Raw genomic sequence first — 19,191 nt, forward strand, 5'->3', positions numbered from 1 at the left:
TATTCTGGATATTAGTCCTTTATCAGATATATGATTTTCAGATGTTGTTTCCCATTCTGTGGGTTGTCTTTTCACTTTTTATGGTGTCATTTGAAGACCAAAAATTTTTAATTTTGATCAAGTTATCCAAAAGTCACTGGTACTCTTGGTGTCTAAGAAATCATTGCCCAAGATGTCAGAAGTAACTTCTACTTTAGATGTCCTATAAAAACAAACAAACAAACAAATAAACAAACAAAAACATTGTCTATCCCCAGGTAATGTAGATTTGCTCCTGTGTTTAATTCATTTAAAACTTACAACAACCTGATGGGTTAGGTCCTATAAAAAAAAAAAAACAAAAAACCTTTGTTTTTGTGTTTTTTAAATTTTTTTATTTTGAGGAGGCAGAGTCTTCTCTTGACAGACAAATCACAAGCACTTCAAAATAGGTACCACATCTTTTTATATTCCTCTTATTTACCGGTTCCAATCCTATAATGAAAAGTATGGAGTTTGGCACATAATTGATACTCAATAAATATTTATTGCTGTGAGGAATACTATCTATATGATCTCTGTCAGCTTTGCCCCAGAATAATAATCCAGAATCAACCAGTTAAAAGCATCTTTTGAAGACTCACAGAGGTACCAGTGTTGCCTCTCATATTCCCCATCTGCTGTATGTTCTTATTAGACCATGGCTGCAGCATTTACGTTTCCTGCGTCTGATGCCTTGTACCTTTCAAATAATCATCATGGTTTTGTTAAACTATATACACTTTCTGAGAGAAGCTTCTTTTTAATTTAGCACAATGCCATATGTATTAGTCATTCATCACTAAATGACTAATTTGATAAAATTTATAAAAAGGAGTAAAATTCCCAAATATGGTATTCAGACAACCTAACATATCATTTTTTTAAAAAGACTTATTTATTTATTTATTTATTTATTTATTTTGGAGTGAGAGCACAGAGGGGAGGGACAGAGGGCTAGGGAGAGAAAGTCTTAGGCAGACTCCACACTCAACGTGGAGCCTGGCATGGTCCTTGATCTCAGGACCCTGAGATCACAACCTGAGCTGAAAACAGGAGTCCAGTGTTTAACTGACTGTGCCATCCTGGTATCCCCATTATCATCATTCTTAATAATGTATGTTGAAAATCTCTGAAGATCATCAAGCAGGTACTAGTAATATAAAGATACCTCTAGTCAAAAAGTTCTATTCATTGATTGATTGGTTCATTTTCTTTCAGTAATTCAGTAACAATTAAAAAAATAACTGATCACCAAATGGGTGTGGTTTCTAGGCTCTTGGCTAGCAGTGTGACTCCAGAATCAGAACTTGTAACTTCTATTTTATACTTCTAAAAAAAAATCTGCCCGCCTAGATTTATTCTCTGACATGCAAAACGAAGATCCTCCATTTCCCTGTAGGCCAGTGTTTTCGAACGTTAGTATGCACTGTAATCACCTGTGGTGTTTGTTAAACCATAGCTCGTGGGGGTGTATTCCTGAGTTGCAGATCCAGAAGATGTGGAGAGGCACCAGAGAACTGGCATTTCCCAGTTCACAGGTGATGCTGATGCTGCTTGGCCTGGGGGAACACTCGGAGCACCGTTGCTCTACACATCTAGTCACAGGTAGCAGACTAAGACAAGACTATTGCCTACCTCATGAAGTTAAAATGGTAAAATACAGAAAGTACCCAAAAGAAGAAAAACACTTGAAAAAGTGTGGGAAGTCCTTGGCGCAGGAGATGAGAGATGAGGAGCTATTTACTTGTGAATATTTAAACCAGAAGAACTTGCCTGCCTTTTTCACTCCCCGCCCCCCCCCGCGTTGTTTCCTTACTCCAACTAGATCGAAGGCAGGTATGTGTCCATATATACAGGTTGAAACTTCTTTATTGTGCTTGCCACAGAGAGGACATACTCAATAGATATTGTTAAAGTTGATCAATTTAGAAAATAAAGGTGTGTTTGACTTTATAAATGGAATTGCTTCATAAATGGTTTTTAGTTGACAGATCACCTAAAGTCTTATCACTTTTTTCATGTTGACCTACCTAATGATGTTACACTAAGCTGCTGAATATAATTACGTAAGATATATTGAGACAAATTGCTTTGGAGTTTCTCAGCAAGGCTTTTTCTCTCTCTGCTTTTAACATATGCTTAGTTTTGGTACTTTTAAAATTGCATTTTCTTCCTCATCTCTCTTTTCTCTATTTGGTTCTTACATTTTACTTATTTCTTAAAAAAAAATTTTATTATATTAATCACCATACAGTACGTCACTAGTTTTTGATGTAGTGTTCCAAGATTCAGTGTTTACGTATAACACCCAGTGCTCCATGCAATATGTGCCCTCCTTAATACCCATCACCGGGCTCACCCATTCCCCCTCCCCCTACATTTTACTTATTGTGCAGTTTGGGTTTTGGTCTAATTATAGGTCTTTGATTGTAAACTGATTTATATCCTTCTGTGATAGTAGATGACATTTTACTTTTAATGTCAAGAATACAGGTATATAAGTAAATTATAATCATGCTATACAGTATGATATATGTGTGTGTATATATATGTTTATGTTTAAAATATAATGGAAAATAAAATACCACTATTAGTATATTGAAATATTGGAATACTGGAAGCCTTACCTTTAATAGTGTTAAACTGAAGCCAGTGTCGAAAATGATGTCACATCACATTTGGCTTAATAATAGAGTAGTTTAAACAGTCAAAAGGGTTGACAGAGAAAAGAGGAAAAAAAAAACATTAAAAAAAAGAAGAAAGGGAAGAAAATGCCCCAGATAAACCAAAAGCCCTGCTTTGCATCACCATTGATAAATTGGCAGTTTGTAAGTGTGATATAAAACCTCCAGCCTGGGGGTGTCTGGGTGGCTCTGTTGGTTAAGTGTCTGCCTTTGGCTCAGGTCATGATCCCAGGGTCCTGGGATCAGTCCCTGCATAGCGGGAAGCCTGCTTCTCCCTCTCCCACTCCCCCTGCTTGTGTTTTTGCTCATGATCTCTCTCCATCAAATAAATAAATAAAATCTTTAAAACAAAAACAAAAAACCTTCAGCCTGTTGGCAACGCTATTGCAACATGTCTGAAAAGATGTGTTTAGAGGGTTGGAGATCTGATTACAGTAAAGGCAAAAAAAAATTGACTTAAAAATTTTGCAGTGTGACTCCAGAATCAGAACTTGTAACTTCTATTTTATACTTCTAAAAAAAAATCTGCCCGCCTAGATTTATTCTCTGACATGCAAAACGAAGATCCTCCATTTCCCTGTAGGCCAGTGTTTTCGAACGTTAGTATGCACTGTAATCATCTGTGGTGTTTGTTAAACCATAGCTCGTGGGGGTGTATTCCTGAGTTGCAGATCCAGAAGATGTGGATCTCATAGCAAGCCTGCCTTTTTAATAACATGAAGAATTTGAGTGGAAATATAAAATAAAGTAAATTAAAAGTTTATCAGAAATTTTAATTTAGCACACTCAAACCATATCCCAAAAACTGAATTCTGAAGTGATACAAGACAAGGACCTTGGTACTAACAGAGGTAGTCTTATAAGAAGTTGCCTAACAATCACAAAATAATAGGATAACTACATACAAAAGCATTTGGAATCTCTTTCTTAGACATACTGATAATTAATGGAGGTTTTTTTTTGTTCCTTTTAGATTTCCTTTCACTCTTCTTATCTCTGTACTTTTCTGTGAAGGCAATACGACTATGCTTGGGAACCAATATGATCTCATGAGATATCAAGGAAAATGCTTCCAAATTGGCTATAATGAAAAGCATTCTGAACTTTTCTGTTCCTTACTTCCTGTCCAACTGCTTCACTGTCTCTTCTCCCTAACACATTAAAGTGCCCCACTGTCCCAGGACACTTGCTTCCCGACCCTTCTATCTTGAGAACTGCAACCATTCAGCTTGGACAATCTGACTCACCTTTCCCTGAAGATTTCACCAACTCTTCCAGGAGCAACTTGTGCAAATTCATGTTAACATGCCTCTCTGTATGTTGCTCTCATTACCACACTAATTTATGTAGTCCACCTGTCATAGACTCTCAGGTCCTTGAGAGAAGGAGCAGTAACTTGCTCCTTTTTGAAGCCTTGGTGCCTGGAACAGTGGAGAGCAGATGGAAGGTACAATGCATATTTGAGGAGGTCTGAGAGACTGGGATGAGTTTATCTTATTTCAGCGTCTTACTTAGATTGTTTAGTTTGAATTTCTGTTTTAAAGTAGTTTCCTCTGAAAATGTAAGCCAGAAATAGTTACAATACTTATTTTTTCCTGTATATTTATATTTAACATTTCTCTGCACATAGTTTATCATGGAAATAATGTAAGCTACTGATTCTAAGAAACATTACCAGCAAATGCATTGGTTTTATTTAGTAGGTGTTTGTGATTATAAATAAACATGTATATTTTAATAGTTGTCATAGAAACCCATTTATGTGGAAGAATTATATTTTATCAGTTTTATCTCCTAGATATAAAAAAGCACCAAAAAATATGTTGACAATTTAAAATTCCCAATTTCTACCTCCTTTTAAAGTAGTATTATTTCCCCATGTGCATAGAAGATAAATTATTAATCCAGGTTATAGACTTAGCTCTTTGGATATTTCAAGTAAAAAAAAAAAGTAAGATTGTGAAGATCCCAAAATTAGATAGTGAATATTAACATCCCATCTAATCTGATATTGAATGTCAAAAACAGCTTTCACGGTTTTTAAACTACCTAGACTGACTCACGTTAAGATGTGGGTTGGGGATCATCTGGATACTTAAATACTGGATACATTCTAGATACTCATAAAAAAATTATGGCTAATGACCTTTATGAAAAATTCCCCTAGTGATCTCACATGTCCTGTTTCAGAACTCTGAAAGTGTCTGTGAGGTGTATGAAGCTCATCGGGACTACTTTGTAAATGTTACCAAGGAGGCTGTGCTAACTCCACACTTATAGTTAGTGCTATCCATGGTGAATTTTCATTTGGCTAAGAAACATTGTGACTTTTTGCTGGGTTGTGAGGAATGCAGTTATCAGTCTAGTCAACTGCAAAGAAAGTTTTGTAAAATCCCATTTTATGCCATGGAAATAACACTTTTGATTTTCTTAGCCCTGTATTTTAAACAAATTTATAGCAACACAAAAAGGAAAAATGAAATCCTCAATATTCATAGTCACAGGACTCATTTCAACCAATTTCAGCTGGCTGTGTTATTATCTTGAAGTGTTAATATGGGACCAAAATTTGGCAGGAGTTAATTTGGCTTGATAGTTTGACTTACTCAACAGTTCTAGAGCAAGAGAGGAAATTGAAGGGGGTGGTGTGTGAGAGAGGCAGAGAAAGAGACATAGAGAGAGAGAGAGAGACAGAAAGAGAGAGAATCCATTTAGGAATGAGGAGGCAGCAGTATTGGAGGAGGGTATGGAAGCAATGCTTTTTGCTCTAGTAGGCCCTCAAGTTTTATCTTCAGATATCCAGCGGTCCTTCTCAATCAGCTCTGAACAAATGAATAAGATCAGTAAAGAAATTTGTCAGACCTGGTGGTTATATCAAGAGCTATGTAGGGAAGTAATAATGAATGCTAGGAAAATAAATAAGGGTAAGTTCAGGAAACATAACTAAAAATGCTGCACTGGTAAAAATTGAATAATAAAATTCCTAGTCATATTTTGCCATAAATAGAGGTTTGGGAATTTGTCATTCACCTTATTTAAAATTCAGAAATATTAAAGGTAACAGTGTTCTCTCATTACAGAAATAATAGAATTTCAGCTATTACTGAGTTAGGGTCATTTAAATGGCTAGAGCATGTATTATATCAATAAGCGGGACATCTGTATGAAATGTCCACCTGCTGATCTACTACCGCTCTGTGCACATTTCAGTGAACTGCACTTAATCATTTTAAGACTTCTTCTAATGAAGCCTTATCTAGATTAACATTTTAAGCACAAATACTTTTAGGCATTAAAACTCTCACACTAAATGAAATTGCATTGTCTTGTTTACCCTTGTTGATTAATAAGCAATCTGTTAACTGTTAGAGCAGTCCAATTGTAGCAGTCGAAGGAGATTAGTAATTCCGTGATGTTTGTGGATATAATCATCATTTCTCCTGAAGGCTTTGAATTAGGATATCACTTACACACTATCCGTAGGCAAAGAAAAGATATAATATTTTTAGACATGTGTACCCACTATTTTGCTTGAATCGTTCAGCTTAGGGTCACTGCAGCAATACAAATGCTTCTGGGGGCAAAATGCTATTTTGATGCATGCATATCCTTCTTAAATTGTGTGAATGTCTATTAAAAGAAACAGCAACCAACAAATAGTGCAGTAATAATCCAGTATCCTAATTTCTGTTTTCGGAACATTATTGCTTTGTTAATCAAGCTTCGGAAGAGAAATGTTGCTTATCCTTTTTTCCCCCAATAATAGATGTTATGTATCAAAATTCTTGACAGTCTTATTTAAGTTTTCCCCAGCCAGTAGAAAACTAAACTTTTGGCTCCAAAAAATTGAGGAGTAAATTTGGGAACATTCCATTTCCATTTGGAGCACTTTTCTATCTTTTTTGTTTCCTGTCACTTTTTATCAAAGCATGTCAATCTATTTGGCATTCACATGACCTGCCTGATTTATTTCATTAAGTTATAAATTGTTAATCAACTCCATGTCAAGGTGGGACCCAGAATTTTAGATGGACAAATCAGTGAAAAAAGGGAGGAGGTATGGGGTGCAACTAAATTCTTAGGCATTAGTTAGGTTTCAACAGGAGGTCTCCAATCTACAGACAGCTCCAGAGCCCTTCTTGTCTTATTGTTCATAGCCGAGTATATCACTACAATATGAAATTATGGTGAAACAAGGCATTTTATGTTTTAGGGAATTCTGCTCTATAAGCACACACGGATTGATCCCTCTCTCTGTTGCAGTCCCTCTGTGGTGAAATCAAGCAGCGACGCCGTGGAGTGGCCTCCATCCTGCGATTATGCCAGCATCTTCTGGATGACCGGGAGACTTGCAATCTGAACGCAGACCACCAGCCCATGCAACTGATCATTGTAAATCTTGAAAGAAGGTGGGAAGCCATTGTCATGCAAGCTGTCCAGTGGCAGACCAGGCTACAAAAGAAGATGGGAAAGGAGTCTGTGAGTGATTTTTTTTTTCTTACTTTTCTCTGAAAAAAAAAAAATTATTTGGGGGCTTGGAAAATGTATTCATCTTACAAGTGGTTTTGCAAACCAAAGAGACAGATACCTTCAGCCACTCAATGAAATTCCATTGACATAGCACAGAGATTTGCCTATGAATAAGACATGTTTCAGTGTATCTCATTGTCTTTAAAAAAAAAAATCTCATGAAGATTTTCCTTAATCTTACCAAACTAAACCATTAATTCCTTCACTCATTCCTTCACCAATGATATTCTTTAATCATACAGTGCCCTATGAAGATATTGTTAGAAGGTGGCTTTCCACTCTTATAGCATGTGTATGCTGTAATGTGTATGCTCTACAGATAAAGTATACTGCTTACCTTTTCATTATGTATGAGTTAATACTATTTGTACAACAAACTCCACTGTTCCTTCTTGGAGCTCCTTCTGATGGAGGTGCATTGCTGAGAGCAAGCAAGTTTCCTCTTCGAGTTTTAATGCAGTGTTCAAGGTAGGGGTAGGGTCCCTTCTAAGAATTTTCCAAGTTAATTGTAGGTTCAAGCTGTTGCTACATGAAGGAAATAAATGTGACTAGACTTGTTTGATAATAATATGGAATAAGCCCTTGTCCAGAAAACCTTCATATCCTTAATGGAAAAGGTTTCTTGATAAAACAGTTGCATTCCTCAAATGACCTAGAAGTTAGTGTCCATTAGTTGAAGGCATAAGTGTCATGTTTGTCTTATATAAATGAAGTCCATGCACACATACATGCATATGTGGAATGGGAAGTTTTCCTTATGTGTTTATGTTATTAGTTCCTTGTCTTTGGAATGTCCAAGATTCAAAATTGAAAAATCAAATGTAAAAATCTTGCCACAGATAAAAAAGCCTTCTCCTATGAATTCTAATTTAAAAAAAAAAAAGCATTAATATTTGCTATCTGATGCGTTTGGTATTGGGACTGAGAACAGAAGGGACAATGAATCAGGAAGCCTTCTTACTCTTTCTGCATCTGTAGCTATGTTGAGTCTAGGGGGTGATTTTATCCTTAACAGTTCAGTTTAATTGTTTTGAGCTGAAGTTGTTAAGTTTCTTAAGACTTCCAAGTTATTACCAGTAATCAGAGTCTATATAATTGGATGTCTTTTCTTGAAATGTTTGTTTTGAAGCTGTTTAGCTGGAGTGTTTTCTTCTTTCTTTCCTTCTTTCTTTCTTTCTTTCTGAGTGTTGGGAAGGGCAAAAGAGGTTATTTTTTTATTCTATAGTTTGACGCCTCTAAGTAAGGTAGTGACCATAATAAAACTTACACAAAAACCATCTGCACTTGGAGAAGCTTTGACATTTTGGAAGCATTCAAACTGCTTTGGAGGAGACAAAAATGGCTTTCTTTGGGGATTTATTTGAAATCATATGATCAGGGATACAGGACTAGATCTCTGTGGACTAGATGTAGACATTTTTATCCTGCTTCTGTGGTAAAGGTAAGCTTTCACTTTAAAATCCTGGCTACTTCTTAGAGGCTCAAGATAATACATAGAAGTGGATATAAATTGAAGATAGAGGAAAGTCTTCCCTTTTCTTTAAGTTAGCTGCTGAATGTTTAGGTTGTTTGGAATGATGGAGGTAGCAAATAGGGTCTTCTGTGCTAAACAAGGTTGAAAATGACTGTCAAGAAAAGGATAGAAGAGAATGGGACTAACGCCAACAATACAGTAAGCACAGAGTACCTTCTAAGTTGGAGATATTTCTTGCTTCTGATCTCCGTTGGTTGGATGCAGAGTCCAAGCTGCTTTGACAGGCAGGCAAGTATTTGACCATTGTTGGTGGCTGCTGATGCAGAGAATCAGAAGTCTCTAAGTGGTCTGTTTGCTCTTTATCATATGTCCCCACCCTCCTGCCATCCCCTTCTTGTGTACAGGGACATTCATTGCTAGGTTTCCAAGGCCTGGGTCATACTTCCATATGGTAGATGTTTTAACAGATATTTGCTGAATGAATGACTACATGCTTTATTTTGTAAATTTTGTTTTATTCTGGCAATTGGCTTAGAGTTATATTTATATTCATTATCAGTATTCATATTCCCACAAAATGGCTTTGAGCACTGTTCCATTTCTATAGGAATATTCACCTTCATGAAATCATGAAAAAACATTCTGACCTATCTTTTTGTCTGACAGGGACAATGTTTCCAAGTTCTAAAACATGATCGAATTACCTCATGGTGTACTCCTTTCTTCAAGTTAGTTCTATATGAGATATTAGAAAAGTGGTTCTAAACATCTGGGCTAGATTCTGATACTGAGAATTAGAAGCTCTGATTCAGTCATTGCATTATAGGATTTTCTTCATTAGCCACTTTGGAAATAGCTTATATAAGAGATGCCACTTAATTGTACATGCAGTGCTCCTTCTTATCTATTTACATATGTTTGTGTGATGATTTGATTACTATTAGTCTTCTCCACTGGTCTGAAGAATGCAACAAAATAGCCAATTTCTGCTCACCATTGCGTTTCTAAAGTCCCACATAGTACTTAGGACTCAATAGGTACTTCATAGAATCTGTTAAATAAGTGAATTTTCTCTAAGTGATGGTCTATAGTAGTCAGTGTTAGATATTCAGAAGTAAGTAAGATTTCTTCCTTCTTCTGAAAAACCATACCTAGAAAGATAATACAAATGTATAAATAACTATAATACTAGGTAATATTCAAAGGTAATTACTGCATTCCCTCTTATAGTTAACACTAACAAAGATATGGAAAGCCTTTCTACAATATTCAGAAAAATTTAGTTAAGTGTATAAATGTCAAACAAGCTTTTCTATGACCCCTAACTAGGTAAATAATGAATTTATTTATCTCTTTTTTATCACTTGCAAGAAAGCAGGAGATCACGTATTAAATCCCCCAAAACATCTTTCTAAAACCCTTATCAAGATTTTGAAATTGCATAATTTTTTGTGTGTTACCTATGAAATTGATCTCTGTCCATACTTTCCAAGCTTTAATCTAATTTTCATTTGATTTTTATGTTGTTGTTGTTGTTGTTTTCCTAGTCTCCTCCCTTCTTTCTTTGTGAGCCAAAGAAATTTGAACTTTGCTCCTTTTACACCTTTCATTGATTCAGGCCCATTTCTTGTGGGACAATACTATACATTTTTATTACCTTAAGCCATCCCAGCTACCAAAATAGCATTCCAAATTTATTATGTATTTATTATAGAGAACCAGGATTTTTATTATTTTAACAGTTTAAATATCACTTCCTATAATAGATGAAAATTAAAATGTATAAGACAGTCCACAGTAACAACAATAATCCCTACCAGTAATTTATAAATCCATTCAGAACAGTGTTTCCTAATTTTTGGTCGAGAGACAGTAACTCCCTGATGAAGGCTATAGGCCTTCTTCCTCTTAAAATACATTAGCAGACTTCCACTTTCAGCCAAGATAAAGTGAGGGAGTAGATTACCCTCATCCTCATACCTGAAACAACTAAAAACCTGGAAAAAAAAATCACAGGTTTTAACCTTGAATATCAGACAATGAAGACATGTGAAATGAATGAAGTGATACAATGGTTAGTCAAACATCTGCCTAGTGTTTCCAGAGCACAATGTACAGAAAGGATGTCTATGCAGAACTTGGAGTCTCACTGAGTAGAAGAGACAGGTCTGGGAGTCTGAGGAGGCTGAGGCAGCTAAAGTTTCTATAGGACAGAGTACTAAAGAGGAGGGAGCTACAGAGAGAGAGAGAGATTGAGAGAGAGCTGTAGACATATGCAGGTCTTAAACAGAAGAAAACATCCAAAAAAAATTACAGGGAACAATTCCTGGAACTTACATATAGCTGGCAATAGTTCTTTTTCCCATCAGTCACAGGAGAAACCCTCATGTTCACGGAGCATGTGCCAGAGTATTAAGAATGATTTTGCTTTAGTAATGGGGCAAAATTAAGACTAAATACTGTTCTAGTATTGCCAAAAAACTGTTAAAGCAAGAACTGAAAGAATCAAACTCTTTTAAGGCACCTGGGTGGCTCAGTTGGTTCTGTGTCTGACTTTTAATTTTGGCTCAGGTTGTGATCTCAGGGTCATGAGATCAGGCCCTGCCTTAGGCTCCATACTCAGTGGGGAATCTGCTTGAGATTCTCTATGTTCCTCTCCTTCTGCCCTCTTCCTCTCCACCCACCGCCTTCTCAAATAAATAAAGATTTAAAAAAAGAATGAAACTCTTTCAAAGTCATTTAACTGCACTGATACAAAATTCAAAAATGCTTATAAGCATACAAGTCTCCAGGATCCATCAAAGTAAAACTTTTAGTATCTAACACCTAATGAAAATCAATTAGTATTCAAAAAGCAAGTAAAATATATTTGATAAGAAGGAGGAAAAAATTAAGCAATATAAGCAGATCCAGTAATGACACAGACTATAGAATTAATAGACAAGAACATTGTGAGTTATTTTACTTGCATTCCATATGTTCAAGAAGCTAGACAAAAAATATTGCACTTATTAAGTAGAGACATTGAAGATATGTGTCTAAAATCAAACTTCTACCCATGAAAACTGTAATACATGGTTTATGATGAAAAATACATAGAATGGTATTAATAGCCAATTATATATTGAAAAAGAATTCATAAACCTGAAGACAACAGTAGAAACTGTCTAAAATGAAACAGAGAAAACAAGACAAAATAGAAAACATGGCATCAGTGAGCTGTGCAACAACTTTAAGCAGCCTAATAAGTAATTGGAATCCCTAAAAGAAAGGACAAACAATTTTGAAGAAATAATGGCCAAAATTTTCCAAATTTGATAAAACTATAAATCCATAGATCCAGAGTATAAAAAAACCTAAGACACAATAAACATGAAAAAAGCTACAACAAGGGACATCAGAATCAAATTGATTAAAACCAGTGATGAGAATATCTTCAAAGCATCCAGGGAAAAACAAACATTTTTAACAGTTATAGCAGACTTCTTTGTCAGAAACAATGCAAATCAGGAGACCGTGGAGCAACATTTTTATAAAGAATTGAAAGAAAATAACAACCAAGAATTCTATACACAGAGAAAATAGTCAAAGAGGAAGATAAAAATGGTTTTCAGACATCAAAAGATGAAAAAAATTATCACCAGTAGAACTACATTACAAGAAATGTTAAGAGAAATACTTCAGGCAAAAGAAAAATGATATCAGCAGGAAACTTGAATCCATGCAAAGAAATGCTAAGCACTGGAAATGGTTATTGTGTGGGTTAATATGAAATATTTTTTGTATTATTTAAATCCCTTTAACTGATAATTAGTTGTTTAAAGTAAGACAATAACCATGTATTGTGGGATTTATAACACGTGGAGAGGTAAAACTTATGACAACAATATCACAAAGGCTAGGAATGGAACTATACTGTTGAAAGGTTCTTATACTACATGGGGTATTGTAATATCACTTAAAGATAAACTGTGAAAAGATAAAATTTATACTGTGACTCTCTAAAAGCACAAGAAACCATAACTAATAGTTCAACAAGGAAAATAAGATAAAATCATTAAGAAACCATCCACACAATTTAGGAGAAGAGGAAAAATGGGACTAATGAACAGGTATAACAAAGAGAAACAAGCAAGATGGAAGATTAAATCAACCACATCAGTAATTCTATTAAATACAAATGGACTAAAAACCCCAATTAAAATGCAGTAATTGTCAGATTGGATTAAAAGAAAAAAGCAAGATTGAACTATGTGTTGCCTATAATAAACCCACCTTACGTATAAAGACAAAATAGGTTAAAAGTATGGGAAAATATACATTAAGCAAATACAATTATTAATAGTAAATAAATTAGATTTCAGAGCAAAGATATTTTAAGATATAAAGACATTTTTAATGATAAAAATGCTAATTACTCAAGAGGACACACCATTAGAACATTATTTATATTCTAATAAAAGACCTTACACAGGTCAAAAGCTGATACAAAGGAAGAAGACAGGAATACACAGTTTTGGGTAGAGATTCTTACAGAGCCTTCCTCAATAATTGATAGTACATGCAGACAGAAAATCAGTAAGAATATGAAAGCCATAAACACTTCATTAACCAACTTGATCTGACATTTAAAACACCACATCCCACAACAAAAGAATATACATTCTTTTCAAATATACACAGAACATCTACCAAAAATGACTCTTGTGCGCTACAGAATAAGTCTTAATTTTAAAAGGGTTCATATCATACATAGTATGCTGTCTGCTTATAATGGAATTAGTTTAGAAAGAAATAAAAGATATGTTGATAAAATCATCAAATATATGGAAACTAAATGGCATGCTTATATGCAATTCATGGAGCAAAGAAGAAATGCAAAAGGGAAATCATAAAATGTTTTGTACTGAGTAGAAATAGAAAACAATAATAAAATTTGTGCCATGAAGATTTACCATTAAAATAATAATCTAACTTTCACCTTATACAACTAGAAAAAGAAGAGCAAATTAAATACAGGGTATGTAGAAGAAAGGAAATAAAGATCAGAGCAAAAAAATCACTGAAATTGAAAACAAAAATAATAGAGAGAAAAAAATAAATAAAACAAAAAACTGTTTTACTGAGAAGATAAAGCTCTATCAAGACTGAGCAGAAAAAAAGGAAAAAAGAAACAAATTGTCATCAGGAATAATAAATAAACATCACTGCATATTCTACTAATATAAAAGAATATGAAGGGAATATTATGAATAATTTTATGCCTTTAAATTCAACTATATAGATAAAAAGAAAAACTCAAAAGTTCCAAGCTACCAACATTTATTCAAGAAGAAATACACAACCTGTATAGCCCCATATCTGCTAAATAAATTGAACCATCAGTTAAAAACCTCCCTACAACCAAAATCTGGGCCAAAATGGCTTTAGGGATGAATTCTTCCTAATAGTTAAGGAATGAATAGTACTATTTGTTTTGCAAAGTCTTCCAGAAAAATTTAAAAAGAATACTTCCCAATTTATTTTCTGAGACAGTATTACCCAAAGACATTATAAGAAAAGTACAGATCAATATCCCTCATGAATAGAGATAGAGATTCTGAACAAAATTTTATCAAAGCAAATCAACAATTTATAAAATAGATAATACATCATGTCAGTGTGAGGTTTAGAAATGCCAATTTAAAAAACTCAATGTAATTCACCATATATATAGAGTAAGAAAGGAAGACTCTAAGATTGTATTGGTGGGTGCAGAAAAAGCATTTAAGCATTTATTTAACATATTTTCTTATTAAAAACTCAAAACCAAAGAATAAAGTAGAAGCTTTCTCAGTTTAATAAAGGGCATATACAAATAATCTAGAGCTAACATATTTAATGGTAAAAGACTGAGTGCTTTTCTTTTAAAATCAGGTACAAAGCAAGGGTGTCCATTTTCACCATTTCTATTCAACATTGCACTGGAAGTTTTAGCCAGTGCAATAAAGCAAGAAAAAAAAGTAATTAAAGACATTCCACTTGGAAGTTAAGGAGTCAAATTATCTTTACTCACAGATTCCATGATCATCTATGCAGAAAATGCTATCAAACTTCCAAAAAAAGTTCCTAGAGCTAGTAATGGACCTTAACAGATTATAGTATACAACCAATATATAAACATCAATTGTATTTTTATGGAATGACAATGAACAACCAGAAATTGAAATTAAAAAACAGTATCATTTATAATAGCAGCAAAAACATAAACTACTTAGGGAATATCTAACAAAATATACTACAAAATATTACTGACAGAAATTAAATAACTAAATGAGTGATGAACTATACTCTGTTCATGGATCGGAAGGCACAAGAATGTTAAGGTATCAGTTCTCCCCAGATTTATCTATAGGGTCAGTGTAATTCAAATGAAAATTCTAGTAATGTTTTTAGTAGAAATTTATAAGCTGATATCTAAAATTCATATAGAAATACAAAGGCACTAGAATAGGCAAAGCTATTTTGAAAAAGATGTATAAAGTTGAAGCACTTACACACCCTGACTTCAAAACTTACAATAAAGCTATGGTAGTCAGGAGAGTATAGCATTAGTGTCAAGGTCAAGAAATAGATCAATGGAATAAAACAGATATTTCAGAAATAGAAAAGCACATAAATAGTTATTTTTTGAAAAAGATACAAAGGCAATCACAAGGGTAATCTCTTAATAAATGATCCTGGAACAATTGAATATCTATATGCACAAATATGAAATTGAATTCTGAATTGTACCATATTCATAAAATGAATTAAAAGCGGATCATACACCTAACTATAAAATTTTAAAAAAAGAAAAGAAAAAATTATAGGGTAAAATCTTTGTTACCACTGGAGAAATTATGAAGAGTAATGAGGAAGCTTTTGGGGATGATAAATATAGTCATGATCTTAATTGTAGTGATAGTTTTATGGGTGTATTCAAATGTCAAAATGTATAAAATGGTACATGTTAAGCTGTGCAGTTATTTTATATCAATTATACCTCAATAAGACTTTAAAAAATACATGAGAATATGCAGAGCTTTGTATGTAATTACGAATGTATTGATTACCCTGAAGCCTGACAGTGAGTATCCTTGCTTTAAGTAAAAAATATGGACATTACTTTTCTGAAGGACCAAGTAACAACAATAACAATAATAATAATAGCTTACAAAATAACACTTAATAGGTGTCAGGAACTTTTCTGTTAAATGTTAAGTAATTTAAGACTTTTTAAAAAGATTTGTTTATTTAGAGAGGGAGAGAGAGAGCATGCACACATGTGCATAGGCAGGGAGGGGCAGAGGGAAAGAGAGTCCTAAGCAGAGTCCATGCTGAGCATGAGCCTGACCTGACAATCTCAAGATCCTGAAATCAGTCACTTAAGACATTTATTTGTTTGTTTATTTATTTATTTATTTAAAAGATTTTATCTATTTATTTGACAGAAAAAGAGAGAGAGAACACAAGGAGGCAGATCAGCAGTCAGAGGGGGAGGGAGAAGGAGAGGCAGGGAGCCCAATGCAGGGCTTGATCCCAGCACCCTGGGATCATAACCAAAGCTGAAAGCAGATAGATGCCTAACAGACTGAGCCACCCAGGTGCCCCCATTTAAGACTTTTAATAACCATATGATATATGTACTACTATCCTCTCAGTTTTGCAGAAGAAAAAATTGAGGCAAAGACAGTTTCAGCAACTTTTCCAAAGTTCCCTGGCTAGTTTGTAACTGATCTGGTTATTCAAACCTAGGCATTTTGGCTCCAGAGTCCTTGTCCTGAAGCAGGATCCCAAGTTGTCTCCCTAAGATGAGGCCTTTTTTAATGATATGAATGTTGCATGTGCATCCACTATTGTTTTAATTAAGTAAATTAGCAGGAGTTTTATAAATACAAATCAAGCCTATTGGATTTTGAATTTAGGTCATCCCCCTTTTCCATTACAATGTAGGAAATCATGGATCAAATTTCTCTATTATCACAGGTGATGTATGAAAAACCTGGGGCTTTTTCTAGATTTTATTTACTGATGAGAGAGAGAGAGAAAGGAAGCACACATGCTTCTGAGTCTGGGGGTGGAGCAGAGGCCAGAAGAGACTCTACTCTGAACAGGGAGCCTGGACTCGGGGCTCGATCCCAGGACTCCAGGATCATGACCTCAGCTGAAGGCAGATGCTTAACCACCTGAGTCACACAGGTGCCCCTGAAGAAGTTTTAATTGCCAAAAACTAACCATATCTAACTGGTCTGGGAAAAGCAACAATATAGAGGACTTTAAAAAAGAACTAAGCAAGGATTTTCGCTTTCAAAGTACTAGGGGAAAAGTAAAATAAGAAAATTTGGACTACCATGTGAGTTAGTTGACCACTGATATTTCATTGACACTTATTTAAACATTTGCTATAAGCACTTGAGTATTCTTATTAATTCACACATGCTTCAAAGAAACTCCTGACTTTCATGGAATTTGTACTAAGAAGGCCAGTTTTCCAGTTGTGTATTGTAGTTGATCCAGCATTCAAACCTAGGCATTTTGGCTCCAGAGTCAATGTCCCAACAAGTCAGATTTGGTTTTTTTCAAATGCCATCTCAATAGATATTTACCAGATAAGTTCAGTCTAATACAGACCAGTTCCCTCAGGGGAGCCCATTGTTGCTAAAACAAAGTTTCATACTTGGTGAGCAAATGTGTTTCTCACTCGTGTTAATTTTTTTGATGGTCTGTCAAATACCCTCTAAAAAGTTAAGTGGTATAAGTGTCAGTCATAAGTTATACAAAGGGTGGGGCAGTTGTGGTATGTGCTAGCCGTATTGAACCTTGTCTTAGTCCCTGAGTTACCACTTTTCATCCATTGTCTCATTTAGTTTTTGTAACAATTGTACATGAAGAAACTAACGTTTTGGAAAATGAAGTAAATTACCCAAGATCATAGAACTAGTCAGTGGAGGAGAAAGATCTGGATCCATACATATGTGAGTCTGGGACTTTGAGCTCTTTCACAGCTCTTAAACAGTTTATTGATAAAATTTCTTGCCTCACCTTCCCCCCTAATAGTCTTATTTTTCCTTTATTTGGAAACTTCCTGGAATTCTTTTTTATATTGAATACAAGAAGAATCATATAAACAAATGACAACATAGTAATTTCCATTAATATACTATTTTTTATTAATTGGTCAGTTCTAAGAATTATTGAATGCTGTGTTAGAGATCTGAAGACTCAAGCTAAATTGGGTTTAGTTAGAGAATTCCATTTGAAAGTAAACCCAATGCTTCTCTGTATTATTATCTTTTGGCTCTTGTGTAAAAAAAAGATTTGGATTCATTGGAAGGAATACATGGATAGGGTTAAGTATTAGGATTATTTGGAAAAAGTAAATCAAACAATGAGAAATCACTCAATAAAAAAAGAAAAAACTTGAGAGGAAAAAAATTTCTTTTGAAAAATTGAAAAGTTTGAAAAATAAAGTTTAGATTTCAGCAACATTTAGATTTCAACATGTATTTTTGTGAATGAAATGCTGTAGATAAGTTCATCATATGTCATCATTCCATATTTTTTACTCTGAAAGTATTTCTAAAAGTAATAGGATGAATTCCTTGTAAAACTTTCTTGAGTCTACTGTTGAATCCAAAGACAAAAATAAAGGGGAAAATGACCTAAGAGTTAATATATGCATGATGTTAGATGGAAAAGGACTCAGAAGCATTGCAAGTACAAGGCTTTCTTGATGTTGATTTGGAAACAAACTCTGGGATTCTGCCATAAATATCTCTGCTCGGCCAGTCTTTAAAAGCTGTAGTAATCAAAACAGTATGGTACTGGTGTTGCAGAAAATCTGAAGCAACTGAGGAAACTCAAGTGGCACACAGGAAATCAGGGAAAACTTAGCTTTATGATCACTGGCAGACCCAGTGGGATCATTTCCCAAAGGCTAAGCACCCAACAGGGTTAGGTGTGAGTTTTTATGGTTATGAGTGACAGGGGTCTCTCAAGGCCAAATGGCCCCTTCATGTGGAATTATAATCTATGGGAGGAGGCCTCTCAGGAGAGTGCTAAATCACCCTGGGGACTTGTTTCTTTTTCTTTTCTTAATCAAACAGGACTGGCATGGGCATCTGGTCTTTTTTCTTCTGCCTCAGCAAGAGCAATGACTTGTTATCTTATCTTAACCAAATGGGATGGCCTTTTGGTCTTTTCTTCTGCCCCAGCAGGAGCAAAGGGTGGGGGGGGGCAGGGGACGGGAAGGGGCTGGGGTCTGGGAGTCTCTATCTGCCTCACTGGCACAAATAGACACAGATCAATAGGATAGAATAGAAAGCCCAGAAATAAATCCATGATTATATGGTCAATTAATCTTTGATGAAGGGGACAAGAATATGCAATGGGAAAAAAGACAGTTTCTACAATATATGGTGTTGGGAAAACTGGACATGTAGCTATATGCAAAAGAATGAA

At 34.7% G+C, this 19,191-nt stretch overlaps 1 protein-coding gene across 5 annotated transcripts in view; it reads left to right on the forward strand.

Annotated features, from left to right (window-relative positions):
• AKAP6 (A-kinase anchoring protein 6) overlaps positions 1 to 19,191 on the forward strand; it is a 514,317-nt gene that overhangs the window by 458,930 nt on the left and 36,196 nt on the right. For all 5 annotated transcript variants that reach the window (XM_045067871.1, XM_013047435.2, XM_045067872.1 and 2 more), the window contains one exon: positions 6,969 to 7,184. In XM_045067871.1, the coding sequence (XP_044923806.1) occupies positions 6,969 to 7,184 (216 nt within the window). The remainder of the gene's footprint in view (positions 1 to 6,968; positions 7,185 to 19,191) is intronic.

Source organism: Mustela putorius, unplaced genomic scaffold (assembly GCF_011764305.1).
Source record: "Mustela putorius furo isolate JIRA1106 unplaced genomic scaffold, ASM1176430v1.1 tig00003898_pilon_pilon_pilon, whole genome shotgun sequence".
Lineage (NCBI taxonomy): Eukaryota > Metazoa > Chordata > Mammalia > Carnivora > Mustelidae > Mustela > Mustela putorius.